Raw genomic sequence first — 16,844 nt, forward strand, 5'->3', positions numbered from 1 at the left:
TTAGAGGTGTTTAAGGCCTGGCTTGACAAAGGCCTGCCTGGGATGATTTAGTTGGGGTTGGTCTTGCTTTGAGCAGGGGGTTCAACTAGATGACCTCCTGAGGTCTCTTCCAACCCTAATCTTCTATGATTACTAAATATCTAAAAAGTCAAGACACTTAGTGGATAGCAGTCCTGAAGATTATGAATTGACATCCTTCCCACTCACCCCTTCCTGATTTTTATCTCTGACTACTCTGGAAAGTTGATTAACATGTATTATTTGTCCCCATCACTGGAATAAATTATACCTGGAGGAAGCTAATTTTACTCCAGTTAGAGGTCTCTCACCCGTCAGCCTAGAAGGAAGGTGGGGGTTGAGGTGGGATTATCTTTTCTTGTTTCTGATGAACTTGAAAAAGTTACATTTTGCCTGCAACATGGCAAAGGGATCAATCAACTTAATGAAACTGAGAATTTTACTTTACTCAATAGCTCAATTTTTCAACTGATTAAAATATTCTTTAGCTGAAGATACTATTCTTGAGTTCCCCAAAAGAAGCATAGTGACCAAGAACTATAAAATCTATTTTCTTTGCAGTACTGGACCACTGCCATGTCTGATAATAGTCTCTGCTTGTACCTCTCTTCATTGAGTTAATAAACTTTCTTCTGTTCTTAAGTCTAAGGATAGACGCGTCAGAAAAAATTACCAAGGTAATCAAGTGGTCATCTTCACTTATGTGTAACTGCATAGGTAATACTTCAGCTTAGTGATTCTACTATAATTAGTTGAAGTGCTCCGGCCATTGAACCGTTCTCTTTCTTATGGGATTTTTTTTTACCGTAGCCTGATTTGAATGTCAGAATAGCTTTACCTTTTAAGGTTAAATCATTGCATTCAAAGCTGTCTTACACCAGTGGAAGACAAGGCACTATCACGACTCACTCTTGTAATATTTAGTTCTTTGGGCTGTTTTGATATAGGTGGCAGATTATAGCCCCCAAACCAAAGTGCAATCTTAATGTAAGTTCCTGCTTGATCCCCGGTTTTCTGTTAATCTGATTGTCCTCTTTTTTTTTATTGTTGCCGCAGTTAGAAGGGTAAGCAAAATTGATCCTTTTTTTAGCAGAACTATTCCTCAAGCTTTTCTTAAACTAAGTAGTTTTGTCTTTGTGTCACACTCTTCATTTTAGTTAAGACACATCTTATTACTTTCCATCTGTCTGATAACTATGCATCTAAAGTGAATTCTCCTTCATAACTTGAACCTCCCTCAGAGTCCTAAAGTTCTTCTAAGAAATCTTGGTAATCTTTGTTTACTCTATGGAAGTCCTAAGAAAGGGCAGGGTTAAACCCATTAAAGCTGCCATTGCTCATTGGGTCAAAGTCACAATCCAAGAAAGCATGTATTTTTTCTAACAAGCAATTTCCCCAAGGTATCTCTGACCATTCAGCCAGGTCAGTTTCTATGGCTATGTCTACACTACCGCAGTAAGTCTGCTTAAGTTAAGCAGCTCCAGCTACGTGAACAATGTAACTGGAGTCGATGTAGCTTAGGTCACCTTATTGTGGTGTCTACACCGCGCTGGGTTGACTGGAGAGACTCTCTCCTGTTGACTTACCTTACGCCTCTCATTCCCGGTGGAGTACCAGGTTCGACCGGAGAGCGCTCTGCCATTGATTTACCGGGTCTTCATTAGACCCACTAAATCGACCCTGGGTGCATCAGTCACCAGAGCATTGATCCTGTGGTAGTGTAGACATAGATTTCTCTGTCCGGGAGATAGCTTTGCAAGTTTTGGAAATAACCTGCCATCTGGTTTTCTCTTCACTCCGGATACTACAAATTTAATGAGATTGTAGCTGCTGATTAACTTCTGAATCTATTACATTATACTTTTTAAATGTGTTCTTGCCTCTTTTCAGACTTGTTCTTTCCTCTGTATCTTAGAGCTTTTAAATTACGGTAGTTAGGCTTGTGGGTTAATGTTTTGAAATACCGGAAGATAATATGATGGAAGACATGAGTGTTAAATGTTGCTGGTTATAGTGTCCAGTATGGAAGTACTGTCCTTAGGTTTCCTGGCCAACGTAAAGGATTCTAATACCGAGCTTTGATCTAGAAAAATCTTTGAACTTGCCCCAAACACATCCATGAGTGTGGGTGGATCTTATCAATAAATGTTACTTAGGGTTGATGAATGTACTTTTTGCGAGTCAAAATTTTGCCAATCCTTCCACAGAGTGCAGCCTTCATTCTTAGCTTATTTCTGCTGTTTGTTCCTATCCTCCGACCAGATAGCACTTTGAGCTACAATTAGAAGGTTCAAATATACCTAAAGATACATTTCTATGAAAATTAATGTATATGTTACAGTAGCTTTATTAAATTGTTTCCTCCTGAAATGTTGGATGAGAATATGTCCAGATTCTGTTTAACTGCTTACACAGTCCATACTTGAAAAATCTAATGACCACTATCAAAAGAAAATTAAATGATGAACAAAATATTTTTTTCTTACAGGGAATGGAAAGATTAGTGGTGGTGCAGCAGCTGAGGGTAGTTTTACCTCCCTTACTGGACTCCTGGAAGTTGAGCCTCTGCACTTTACCTGTGTTTCTACTAGTGATGGAACTAGGATAGAAAGGGACGATGCAAGTACGTTTACTGGTATATACAACCTTTTATTTTTTCTACTTAGTTAAAACACAAAAATCAATGTATTCTATATATTTGAATGCCATTTATCCAATACTTTTTTCAAACAACTTTAGAAGTTGCATAAACCTTAAAATTTTAATTTGTTAAATGGCAACATACACTTTCTTAGAGAATTGACAAACAATTTAAGGAAACCAAATTTAAATTTAGAAGATCAAATTTGTTAACTAATGTGTATAGCACATTAGCGTATGTTTGCATTACAACCCCACATGGCAAAAGAAATTGGTTACAGTAACCAGTCATTGAGTAACACTTTTATTTAGGTGTGTGTGGAATGTACATTTAGACATAGTGCATAAACTACAACTTTTGTAACACACAAGAAAATATTACTTTGTCCAGTTTGCTATGTGAGAAGATTACAACTTGATACTTTCTCTCTAGCTTGCTTTTAGCCTGCTCTTTTATTATTAACTTATAAAGGAATTAAGTATGCCGTGTAGAAGTGCTTTTTGTGCTTCTTTTCTACATACATGTTTTGTTGTGTTTTTTTTTTTTTTGTTCCATGCCAGTGAGTACCTTTGGGGTTACCCCAGCGGTTGGTGGCCTCTCATCTGGGACGGTTGGGGAAGCCTCGACAGCACTGAGTTCAGCAGCCCAGGTAGCTTTGCAGTCTCTCTCTCATGCAATGGCCTCAGCCGAGCAACAGCTCCAGGTGCTGCAAGAGAAACAGCAGCAGCTTTTGAAGCTTCAGCAACAGGTTGGAGGCTATTTGGCTATTTTTTCATGCTGTCTCTAAACTTCAAAAGCTGAGAAAGTAGTTACAGAGCTATCCCTCCCTTTTTTTTTTCTTTTTCTTTTCTCCATTTTCATAGTATATTCTGTGAGGAGGGAACAGCTCTGGGCTGAGGATCACATTCATTAAATAAAACAATGAAATTGTTTACCATGCGATTTTAAAAAAACTTTTTTTTTCTTCTTTCAAATTCTATTTTTGTACATGTGAGATTTTGAGGGTGGGAAATTTGATCAGTGTCATTCACTTTCATAAAGAATATAATTTTGATTAACAAGCAGAAGAGCAAGATAGTCAAGGAACCACACTGGAATTAAAAGAAAGAGAAGTTGCCATTAATAATGATACCAGGTTACACAAAATAAAAATCGTATATGGTAAAGTGGTGATTTGTATGCAATTTTACTTTTTCCTTAATGAAATCCTAGTTCTTGTTGCATTATACGTCTCCATTTTATTTTAGGGATAATTACACAAATTTGAAAGTGAATGTTGGTGAGAGACACAACAGTAGCTGGTCCAATAAAAGAGATTGCATCACCTGCCATGTCTCTCTAATTGGGACTGATACAGCTATGACAATACTGCATACAGAGTAAACATGTCAGATTAAATACTGTTCCATTTTTCCAGCTAGTGTTAAGTAATTAATAGAACCATAATGGTGGTAGTTGGATGACATACATTTTTACACAGTTTAAATGAAAGTTGAGGTTTTATACTCTGTCCGTGCTGCATATTACTAATACGTTTACAGGCAGTGTTGGTCTACTCTACATACTCTGCTTTTATTTTTCTTACAGAAAGCTAAGCTGGAAGCAAAACTACATCAGACAACAGCTGCAGCAGCTGCAGCAGCATCAGCAGTTGGTCCTGTTCACAACTCTGTGCCTTCCAACCCAGTAGCAGCACCAGGGTTCTTCATTCATCCTTCAGATGTCATTCCACCCACTCCAAAAACAACACCTCTGTTTATGACTCCACCTTTGACGCCACCAAATGAGGCAGTTTCTGCTGTTATCAATGCAGAGCTTGCTCAGCTTTTCCCTGGCTCAGTCATTGATCCTCCAACAGTTAATCTTGCTGCACATAACAAAAATGCAAACAAGTCCAGAACGGTAATTAATTCTCTAATGGAAATGAGACACTTAAATATATTCTTAAAAATCAGGACCTAACAATCTGTTTTACTTTTTACTTGAGTGATTAGTAACAATTCTGTTTATTGACTTTGGTTGAGATTTCACTACTCGATAAAAGAATTTCCTTTTCATATGCTCTATTATAGAAGGGCAAGATTTTTTATGGGGGGGGAGGAATAGCTCAGTGCTTTAAGCATTGCCCTGCTAAACCTAGGGTTGTGAGTTCAATCCTTGAGGGGGCCGTTTAGGGAACTGGGGTAAAAATCTGTCTGGGGATTGGTCCTGCTTTGAGCAGGAGGTTGGACTAGATGACCTTCTGAGGTCCCTTCCAACCCTAATCTTCTTTGATTGTTTCTAAGATAGATAATGTCCCAAATTCTATTAAAAGAAAATAGATTCCTTATATAGAAGGTAACATAACCATGTAGCTGTAATATTAATCCTTTGAACAAGGATTCAGTGGGTTTAAATCCATTGATTAGTATTAGTATTTCCTCATGGTGCATACTCGTGCAAAATATAGTGTAAGTGAAGTGAAGAATATCAGACCTGTAAATAGAAGGGACTGAATTGTTTTTTTCATTCTTACAGACTTATATGAAAGACCTTCATGTACATAGAAGTAGTATACATTTTAATGACCTCTTCAATTTTACTAGTGTTTCCTTCTCCTCCTCCTTCTCAGAATCCACTTGGATCTGGCCTTGCTCTTGCAATATCTCATGCTTCACATTTTCTTCAGCCCCCACCTCATCAGTCCATTATCATAGAACGAATGCACTCAGGTAAAACCAGAACTCTCTTAACATCTTGGTTTTGTGTAATATGATTTTCTGATAGAGGTTGAATATTTTCTGAACACTTTGGTTAGTAGTCTAGCTGCAGTCCTATTTGCCTTTGTAAATAAATGTGTAAAGTTTTGTTACCATCGTATCCCAAGAAAGCTGAATTTACAAGGACACTTGATGAAAAAATACTGCAAAGAAAGGTATGTTGGGATCTCTACACAGGTACTTTAATGAAATACTCTTGCCAAAGGGCACAAATATCTAACTTTATATTAACTATTTATTTACCCTCGATGGCTTCCTATTATAGAGCAAGAAGAAATTTTGAAACTCTGGCAATGCAAATGGTGAAATTAAGGAGAAAGCAGGCAACTGTTTTGCCCATATAGCATGTGAAGGAGGGGCAACAAATAGGTTTTCCAGCACTTCATAACTATTCTAAATCTTTTAGAAACCTTGTATAAGTATACCACCAATTCTTATACCTTTATGCAGTTAAGTTTTGTGTGTATGTGTACATACGTGTGTGTACACTTTGATGCATAAATTGATTACTAGTACAATGTATCTAAGTCAAATATTTTGGACTCTTTACTATTATTTGCAAATGAAGTCATGACTGTGATTCAGAACATCTTCAGTTAGACTGCAAGTTTAACGAACTACTTTGATGTTTAGTAAAACTGCAAATTTTCACAAATATCATCTTTTTCTGAACTATACTAAATCAATGTACCGAACCACTATTTCTAGACTTTGTATTTTGGTTAATTGGAATGGTACTGGTGCTTTCAGCCCATCTAACTTTTTTCATAGGCGCAAGAAGGTTTGTGACCTTAGATTTTGGCAGACCTGTGCTGTTGACAGATGTATTGATTCCCACCTGTGGAGACTTGGCTTCCTTGTCAATTGACATTTGGACTTTGGGAGAAGAAGTGGACGGAAGACGATTGGTAGTAGCTACTGATATTAGCACACATTCACTCATTCTACATGACTTAATACCACCACCTGTTTGCAGGTTCATGAAGGTAAAAAAAAAAAAAAAAAGAAGGAAAAAAAGCTAAAAATGAAAATACTTTCCCACAAATATTGATTCTTTGAACTTCTTATTCTTTTAAACTCTTTCAAATGGAAGTGTGATTTGTGTTAACTTTTCTTTATGCAACAATAAAGGTTACATTACCTTTCATTACAGATCACCGTAATTGGTCGATATGGTAGTACAAATGCTAGAGCCAAAATCCCGTTAGGGTTTTACTATGGTCATACCTATATCTTGCCATTGGAAAGTGAACTAAAGTTAATGCATGATCCTCTAAGAGGAGAAGGTGAAGCTGCAAACCAGCCAGAAATTGATCAACACTTAACAATGATGATTGCATTGCAAGAAGACATACAGTGCAGGTGGGAAGAAATATGTACACAAATACTCAGTTAACCTTGTTTTAAATAAACACTGGAAAGACCATGTCAGTAATTTTGTATTGTCACTTTCCAGGACAACTTTAAAAATATCACAGTGTAACTTGGCCTTGTAATGTAGTACAGATGTTACAATATAAGCTCGGTGGTGGTGGTTTGGGGGGGGGGAAAAAAAAAGTAAATAAAGAAGTCCTTTTTTTCCCTCCAATTTCAGTATTTATTTAATAGTGTATATAAAGTAACATTGAGTTTTAGCAATTTAAATCTTAAATATGTGTTGCTATATATGAATTTCAGTTGAAAGGTGTGCTGGAATTTTCCCCCTGTAGGTACAACTTGGCATGCCATAGACTGGAAATCCTTTTGCAAAACATTGACCTGCCTCCACTCAACAGTGCTAACAATGCCCAGTATTTTTTGCGAAAACCAGATAAGGCAGTAGAGGAGGACAGTAGAGTGTTTTCTGCTTACCAGGACTGCATTCAGCTACAGCTTCAACTCAATTTGGCTCATCATGCTGTACAGAGGCTCAAAGTAGCTTTAGGTGCAAGCAGGAAGACACTAAAAGAACAACCTGACCCAAAAGAGCTGATTCAGATGTCCTCCACAGAGCAGTTACGAACCATCATCAGATACTTACTGGATACTTTACTTAGCTTACTTCATTCCTCCAATGGTTAGTGTGGTGTTCTGTTTTTTTTTAATATTTGCAAATATTCAAGAATACTACTTCTACCAGTGTTCCAGAAACCTTGAAAAGCTTAATTTGCTAATTTTTTCAGATAGCTTTTTGAGCAAGAAGATATGCTAGTAGTGGTCATGTTTATTGTCCCATTCAGTACATAGAAAGCTCTTATATTATATTGAAGTCACATTTACTATAAAATCAGGATGGACAAAAATGAATGATTTAAAAAAAATGTAAAAAATGGATTATTTTATTTAAATACATTTTCCCATTTAAAAATAGACTTGTTTAAAATTAAATTTGAAATTGACAGCATACATTAAGGCCTAAACTTCTATAATTTAAAAAATCATTTTAATGAAAATATGCTGCATTGTTGCGCTCTCATCAGCTTTTAATGAGATAAAGGATGTTGTTCTTTTAATTGTATACAGAATTGGGGGAAACTTCTATAATTTCTGAGGATAACTCAAGTGTTATAAATATCACAATATCAGGTACTGCATTAAGCATCTCTTAAGTCTTCATGCTGGCGCAAATGCTGGTATTTACGTTTTTTCCAACTGCAAGTACGTAATTTTTTTATGCAAGGAAGCGTTTGCCTTAATTACTTTTTGGTTTCAGGTTTAGCTAGCAGAATATTTTCTTGATTTGGACTAGCGCATTCAAAGTGTATAAAGCTATAGAGATTTGAAAAGAGCAGGAAAGTTTGTTTGCCTCTTCCAACCTATGAATAAAAACCTCATAGGAGAGGATGAGGTCTGCTAATTCTAAAAACTTCAAAGGCCTGATGCCAGATTTTTTAAAGGTATATAGGCACCTAAAAATTCAGGTAAGTGCTGAATGGGATTTTCAAAAGCACCTAAGGAGGCATTCAAAAAGGTATTGACTTCCCATTGATTTCAATCCAAGTGTCCATCCAAAGGTAGTGGTAATTTTTCTTATTTAAAAAATAATAAATGCATCATTCAATTAACATAATAAGTAAAAAAGTAAGAATCTGAATAAATGTATGTTAAGCTATATAAATGCTTACATCTGGTTTTAGTGTAGCCTTCTGGTTAGCAAAAAGTACCACTGAATTTAGTATAAAATCTGTTTTTGGTTGCACATAAACATATTTTAATGGTTATACCAACCAATGAGATTGAACCTTTCTTTAGGAAAATAACTAAGAAGTACTAATGTAAAACAAGATGAAAACCAATGATTTAAATACAAGTTTCTTGCTTCCTTAATTATAATCATAATTATAATTGGTAAATTAAATCAGTCCATCCTTCTTTAAATTAGGTAACCTAATTTAGCAATCACTGCATAAAATACTTAAATATTCATTGGAGCAGAGATTTGGACCTGAATCTCCTACATCCCCGGGAGTGCTCTAACCACTGGGCTATAGAGCATTTTTCCTCTGTCTGTGGCCTACTGAGTATTTTATACAAAATGGAACAACTTCAACAGGAGAGATTTAGACGCACCCTAGAATACGCCATTGCCTAGTAGTTAGGTTCAAATCCCTGCTGCTCTGGGGGGATTTGAATCTGGGTGAGTGCTCTAACTGCTGGGCCCTTGGGTAAAAAGGGGGGTCCCAACACACATTTTGTACAGGGCCCAATCAGTAGGTGTATTCCATGGTGGTTTCTGAGCACACCTACTGGGTAGGGCCTCAAAGGGAGAAGCCTAGTTTTAGGATCCATCCAGGGTTTAGGCATGAGCTAGATGAAGGGTGTCAAGACTCAGGAGGTGAATATGCACGTGCCCACCAGCAGATTTTTAGGCACCATCGGGACTTCATAAGTGGAAATTTAGGTGACTATAAAGTTAGGTAACAGTTAGGTGAGGATTTTGATTATGGTAATTTTGGATTTAGATGCCTAAAGTGGCAGTTAAGCACTTAAATCCCCTTGTAATTCTTTGAAGCCGAAGTCTCACTGAAAGTCACTGAAATGGGACTTAAGCTCCTACATCACTTAAGCATTTTTGAAAATTTTAGTCCTAGCCTTTAATAGTCACATTTTTGCCTGTTAGAAATTTCTAACGTAAAATTATAAATATAGGAAAAATCCATGTAGCTTTGAACTTACTTCAGTAGCAATCTGGAGAACCAAACATCCATTTTTTTTAAAAAAAAATTTTTAAACAAGCCATACATATAATGAAGCATACTGAAAATAAAGGTAAAGCTTATAATGTTTTTGTACGGATACCGTTTGACTGTATTTTTACCTTACATTCACAGATGGGGGGGAGAGGGGAGAATGTTATCCAATTTATAGCATTCCTTATGAATGTAGTAACGTGCTACTCTTTAAAATCTGAAGACAAACACCTCTCCCCTTAAATGTCCATATGCATTTCTTTTGATTTCTTTCTCTTATAAGGGCACTCTGTTCCTGTGGTTCTGCAAAGTACGTTTCATGCTCAGGCTTGTGAAGAGTTATTTAAACATCTCTGTATTAGTGGGACCCCAAAGATACGATTGCACACTGGCCTTCTACTTGTTCAGCTGTGTGGAGGTGAAAGATGGTGGGGGCAGTTTCTCTCTAATGTTTTGCAGGAACTGTACAACTCGGAGCAACTTCTTATTTTCCCACAAGACAGGTAAAGTTGTTTTGGCATAGAGATATATTGTAATGTTTACTGTGTGTGAATGATTTTACATAATTTTATTGCAAAATGTTACATTTTTAACCTAGTATTTGGGAAGATGGCAGATGCATTTTTTTCCTACTAGCACTAACAATAGAAGTCCAGAGGCTTGAAAAAATGGTAGTTCTGATTTTATATTTCCAATTGATGCTGTTTTTCAATAAGCTTTTCATTTTAAAAAAGTCCCTTTTGATTTAAGCAGTGATTGAAAAGATTGCCTAAATTGGAGGTAAAGTACTGTCATGTGTCTGGAGCCAAATGAACTTATCCAACTCACCACAAAGGTGAGAACTTCCTTGTAATAAACTGATGATCTGATCGCTACATCTAATTACAAAGAACAACCACTAAAATTATATTTAAAGAACAATTTCTTAACAGGAAATCTCCATTTTGGCAGTCTGATGCAACTTAAAAGTGAGTCCCATGCTTTCTGATGGAAAAGCAGAGTCAAAGTAGAGCATTTCTAAGTTGTAAAGGAAGTATATACACTTGTAAGTTCTTAAGAGCATTACTTGCATGGATTTCTGCTACAGAAGTGAACACACTCAGAACTTTTGGCTTAGCAGTATCTGGGGATACAGGAGTACTCTGCCTCTGTCCTCTTGTGCTGATCTTGATCCGAAAATGTACAAAGGGGCACGGCTCCATCCACCAGGCTTGTTGCTGTGAATTCAAGAGGCAGTGAACAGGTATTCAGTGGTGTCAGTCACTGCCTCTGTCTTTTCTCTTGAAAGAATTTACCTCTTTCTCATATCTTACCAGCTTTAAGCTGTGCCCTTCCATCATTTCTGTGATGGCCAAGAACACTTTGTACCTATTTTTCCCTTCAAGAGAAAGTTGCATTCATGCTGTGTGCGCCACCTCTGGTAACTGCACATATCAGAACTTGAGTCTCCTGAAACTCCACCTGTTGGGACTAATGTTTGGAAGTGCCAGGTATATAGGTTTTGTGCCTCTTGGAAGTTCATTGTCTACGAAACTTGACAGTGTTCTCCTGCTATGCAAGCTTGGATGTCCAGGACCATATCAAGCTGCCCTTGAGGATCTCTAATTTAGTTGGATTTAGTTTTATTCCCTGACACTGGAATAACTAGGAGTCAGTTCAGCTGTTGAGTACCACATTCACTTTGCTAGCATGTTCAGGTAGCAGGTCTTTGAAGACCTGTCTTACTAAGTACTGTGACTTTTTTTCTGATCAAAGTGGTGCCATAACTCAGTAATTCTTGATCTATAGCTATGGGCCAACTTCATTGTGCAAGACATTCTTTGTATCAGGAGCCACATTAGTGTACTGGTGCCTTCCTTTGTCTTGGGTGTCTTTGTCTCATCTGCGCAGTGGATGTGTCTGCACTGGGAAACCACGGTGGCCCTTCCCATTAATTATAAAAAGCCTACTGGGATCTCTGGTTGATCTCAACATCCATACTTATCTCCAAAATAGTGATAGACATTATCCAGTCCCACAGCAGGAGTATGAATTCATCTAAACTCCACCAATATTCAGCTCTGTAGTTATTCTTTAGCCCAATAAAATCAGGGAAATCTAGCAGGCCAAGCAAATTGAGACCTTACGCTCAATTCAGTGGAGCAACATGATGGTCTTTGAAAACATCTGTTCAGGACCCTATTGATTTTGATAAAAAATGAAAAGCTTGGTGTCCACATATGTAAATATTCTGATTTATATAGGAGGGGGGAAAGGCAATGATCTCAGAGGCCTTCTCAGGGGAGCAGAGTCATACTACATATAGGAGTGAGGCAGTGACCTCAGGTTAGAGTTTAATGTGGAGGTTAGGGTGTCTCTACTATGGCCAGACCCCTCCTAAACTGGGCCCCCTGCCTGGGTTGGTTAAGGGAATGTCATAGTGGCTGGCGTTAAGGGGGCAAGGTTCCATCTGAGTATACAGCTCAGCCTACATGAGCAATGAAATGTGCAACCTTCTCTAGTCCTCATTCATCACCTAAGAACAGGGAGCCAGAAGATGTTTTATATAGCATGTCTGTAGACAGTATAAAGTAACAAATAGTGTCAGCTCAATACAACTTCCTAAACTGGGACAAATTGCTTCCACTGTTACATGAGTAAGGCTGGGAGTCTGTCAGGGAGGTCATGGAAGTCATGGATTCCGTGACCTTCATGACTTGTGCAGCGGCTGGTGCTGGCTCTAGCAGCAGCAGTTTGGGTATGTGGGAGGGGGCTCAGGGCTAGGGGCAGGGTGTTGGGGGGGCACTTACCTCAGGGTACAGGGCTCCCACTGGCATGGCCCTTTGGCTCCTCCTAGGCAGAGAGGCCTGGCCGGGGGGTCTGCTTGCTGCCTGCACCCGCAGGCCCCACCCCAGCAACTCCCATTGGCCGAGGTTCTAGGGTGCTCGGGGGGGGAGGAGGGGCGGTTTCAGGCCAATGGGAGCTGCGCAGTCAGCAGTTGTGGCTGGAGTAGTGCATGGAGCCCCCGGCCCCTTTGCCACCTCGGAGCTGCAGGGACACGCGGAGCCCCCCAACACCTGCGGTGCCCACGGACTGCCGTCATGCTTCCTCCCCCTGAGCACTCATGGCCCCCCCACCCAAGGTTTAGTTAGGGATATATAGTAAAAGTCACGGACAAATTATGGGCTGTGAATTTTTTTATTACACGTGACCTGTCCATGAAGCTCTCTCTAAAAATACCTGTGACTAAAATATGGCCTTATACATGAGGAGTTGAAGTGAGACCAAGGAGGATGACTAATTAGAGCTGTATTTTAACAATAACTCAAAATTCTGAGAAACTGGGGCAGGTAAAAATCCTTTTTTTCTTCAAAAGTACAACATGAGCATAAGATAGACCACTAAAGAGGTTTCCTCTCCCAGCTGTTGCCAGAACTAGAGCTGGGTGAAAACTGTTTTGTTGGTTTGCTGCCAATTCCAGAAAAAGTGTCTAGAAAACAAATTTTTTTTGTTTTGAAACAAAAAATTCAGAAAATTAGAAATTCAGAAAAAAGTTCATGTTGGATTAAATAAAATGCCTTCTTCAACAAGACCTGACACTTTTCATTTCAATTTTGGGCATTTTATAAAGAGGGAGCAATAATGGCAATTCACAGACATTCATATGACAATGATCAGTTATTGCGCCGGGGGAAAAAAATGAGAATTTCTGCATAGGTTAGTGCACTCACGTAGGATATGTGAGACCCAAGTTCAAGTCCCTGCTCCAATGACTTCTACTTTTTTAAACATTTAACAGCTTCAATAGGAGAAATTGTGTCCCCCACACCAGGCTATCCTGTAGCCCATTGGATCGAGAGCTTACCTGTGATGTGGGAGATTGTAGTTCACGTTCCTTGTTCACATCAGACAGAGGTGGAATCCAGCCTGGGTGTTTCAAATTCCAGCTGAGTGCCCTAACCACTGGGCTAAAAGTTATAAAAAGGGTGGTGTCATCACCACCACCACCTCCTCCACCAGCCTAAAAAATAAATGTCAGAATGAACAATTTCATTTCAGCATTTCCAAAACATTTCAATTTTTCAGTTCAGTAACTACTTGACAACCTTGACCCAATTTCATGAATAGTTTTGGGTTGACCAAAACTTCATTTTTCAGCATATATGTTTTTTGACAGAAAAATTTCATGGAGCTCTAGCTGGAGCAGGTGCTTTAGACAAACCCCATAATACATAATTATAGAATAACTCTCATAGAGGAAGTTGCTTTCTCAGTACCTAACCAGTTAGCGGTAGTCCTTTTCTGAGTGATTGTGGTTTATATCCCATCGTCCACTTTTTCTGCTTACTGCAATTGTGGATATTCTTGTCCATAATCTTTTTTGAATAGTACTAATCTCTTGGACTTAATACCTTAGGGTAATGAGTGAAAGGAATGTAATGATTCTTGAACATTTCTGTTCATCATATTAAATACTACAAGCAGACATATCAGGAGATCTGCAGCTCAGATTTCTTGGGTTATTAATAGGCAACAAGTGTATCAAATTCTATACAAACACATTGCTAATTACATTTAATAGTTATATAGGGCTTATCTCTTCTGGGATCTTTCAAAGGCTATTGGGATCGGTTTTTGAGGTTTTTGCAGTTCACTATTAACTCTGAAACTTAATGATGACACTTCAAATGCTAGTATTGTTACACTTTTTTTAGTGACTTGTCCTAACAAAAACATCGTCTTTCTTATCCAGTGTGGTTGAATCGTACCCATCATGTCTTTCCTTCTGCTCACTTCAAAGGTGGCTACAGGAAAATACAACAGCCAAATTATAAATATGTGAATCACAATTCTTTCTTGTTTTTCAGTGGTGGTGCACTCAGGTGATATGGCAACATATCTGTGCTTTGAAGGGACTGAATAGGGACTCCTGGAGACTCTCTAGTGCTCGTTCTACATTTGCAGGGGTTGCTTCACAGCAACATGAGCTGCTTTCTTCTTTGCAAGGTTTAGATGGCTTTTAATCACAGAGATCTAAGTTACTAGTGGTTTAGGAAGTAAGAAGGTGATTTGAAAACAGCTTCATAGAAATGTAAATCAAGCAGCATCTGGAACACAGGTCCAACCTCTTTGGAGTAAGAGCAAAAGACTAGGGTTGAGAATCAAACCCTGGTCTAAGTGTAATGAACTTAATTGCACGATTTCAAGGCCAGTCATTAGTCATCTTGATTATTCAGATTTGATACTATTCTTAAAAAAGATGTTAAAAATTTTCAGAACATCAGCCATAAATATTTGGCTGCTGTATTGGGGTGTACAGGCTTTTGTATGCTTAGAACACATGGGCCAGCCTGTTCACTTTACCTCAAATAGGAAAAACTTCTGCTGCCACTTGAACTCTCCCTTGTCCTTCTGGATTCTTTGACGAGTCAAAGGTTGGAAAATTCTCTTGCTCACATAGATGTTCCAGCAAACTCAAAGCAGTGCTGTTTCTGAACTTTGTTTTTGAGCTAGGTGCCATCAAAAAGTATCACTTTATTCCCTTTTCATGACCTGCTGTCAATTAAATAGAAGTGTTTGTTCCCTTGGGAAAAAATGATGGTAAATTGTTAAAATGAAGGTTACAGAAAACCTTACAATTCAGGCAAAAGAAGTGCACCTACACTGGAATAATGTGGTGTGGATAATGTGGTAGATGGGGAATTCAATCCATGTATGCTTTCAAATATTCATTGTTTTGCAATGCCCATAATTATAATATTAAAGTAGGGACAAGTAGAATAGGAAATGAAACTGGTAAATTCTCAGTGAAGAAATGCATAGATTGGAAACTCTGCAGGCTTCTAATGGTAAGTAAGTGCTCATGACTTAAGGTTAAAATGAGAAACTGCAGATCTGATATTATTACATTGCCCCTCTGATAGTACAAATTGAACCGTGCCTACTTTTTTGAACTACAGCGCTCGCTTGTGGTGTTTTTACCCTTACCTTCCTTAATCTTTGATTTCAACATGTGGAAATGTTGTTTAATGTATTTTCCAATAAGTATTACTGCATTTAAATGCTTTTTATCAGAATTATAACTGAAGAGAATTGTTCAGTGTGTTAAACATTTTTAATTTTATTTTTAGGGTCTTCGTGTTGCTTTCCTGCATTGGCCAAAGGTCACTTAGTAACAGTGGTGTCTTAGAAAGTTTGCTTAATCTCTTGGATAACCTGCTGTCACCTCTGCAACCTCATTTACCTATGTACAGGCGCACTGAAGGTAGTTCTTTGTTTTAGGAGCTATATTTTCAGATTAGATCTTGATTCTAATTAAAGAGTATATTTTCATAATGGGGGCTGATTGCACCTACTATCAAAGCAAGTTAAGTTAAAATCCCCTATTTTGCTTATTTGGAAACATTGATTTTTTGGTGGGAGGGTTAAAATTTCACATTCTTAGTCTTTGCCCAAACATGACTTTTTTTTTTTTTTTTTTTTTTTTTTTTGAAGTTTTGGGCAAAATCTGCCTCACTATTCTTGTTCAGTTAGGATGAAAAGGAAATTTACATGTTTAAAAAATTATCTCACTGTTTTCAGACAGCTGTAGCAAAAGTATCTGAATTTCAGAGTTAGGCACGGATACAGTTCTCTTTGGGAACTAGTCTTTGCTTGTTTAGCAAATATAGTTGGATTTAATTTGACCAAATTATGGCTGTTTTAAAATTAATAGAGCATGCAGAATATAAAATTGCGTTAAGTGCATAGCTAAAGTGCCCTTAACTCATGAGTAGCTAAATGTTTTTTCTAAATATTCTGACTTAAAATATTCATAGCTCTCTCTAAAAATACTCGATATTCTCCAAACTAGACTCGCTTTGTACAGCGTCTTAAAATCATGACAAATTTGAAGAAAATCAGTTAATTATCTTTGAAATTTGTGAAAATTTTAAATTATGGAACATCCCTTAACTCATGTACACTTACAAAGTTATAAAAGGCTCATCAGCTTGAATTTATAGGTTTGCAAGCTTGGTAAATGCCAGCTGGCTCTCTCTGCCTTCCTACTATCCTGAATCCCTCAAACAAAGATTAGTAAGTGTCAAAGGGGATTTGACTTATTGCTCCCCATCAGTCTACCAAAGGCTATCACTGCCATACCCTGTCACTTGGTTCTCATAAGTTCTTATGATCTGCCTCTGCAATTCCTCCATCCCTTCTGCCCTCTTCCCCCAGCTGCCAATTTCTCCCTTATCTTTTTGCATCACTATTCGTGCTCGCTGAGGACTTAAGAAC

General features: G+C 37.9%; 1 protein-coding gene across 1 annotated transcript in view; it reads left to right on the forward strand.

Moving 5' to 3' along the window:
- The window catches only part of BIRC6 (baculoviral IAP repeat containing 6), a 337,908-nt gene that overhangs the window by 85,605 nt on the left and 235,459 nt on the right, over window positions 1–16,844 (forward strand). The window contains 9 exon segments of the mRNA XM_075064579.1: window positions 2,507–2,641; window positions 3,220–3,407; window positions 4,247–4,561; window positions 5,271–5,370; window positions 6,190–6,404; window positions 6,572–6,780; window positions 7,128–7,474; window positions 9,871–10,090; window positions 15,698–15,831. Of these exon segments, the coding sequence (XP_074920680.1) occupies window positions 2,507–2,641; window positions 3,220–3,407; window positions 4,247–4,561; window positions 5,271–5,370; window positions 6,190–6,404; window positions 6,572–6,780; window positions 7,128–7,474; window positions 9,871–10,090; window positions 15,698–15,831 (1,863 nt within the window).

This window comes from Chelonoidis abingdonii, chromosome 3, assembly GCF_003597395.2.
Source record: "Chelonoidis abingdonii isolate Lonesome George chromosome 3, CheloAbing_2.0, whole genome shotgun sequence".
NCBI classification, from domain to species: Eukaryota; Metazoa; Chordata; order Testudines; family Testudinidae; genus Chelonoidis; species Chelonoidis abingdonii.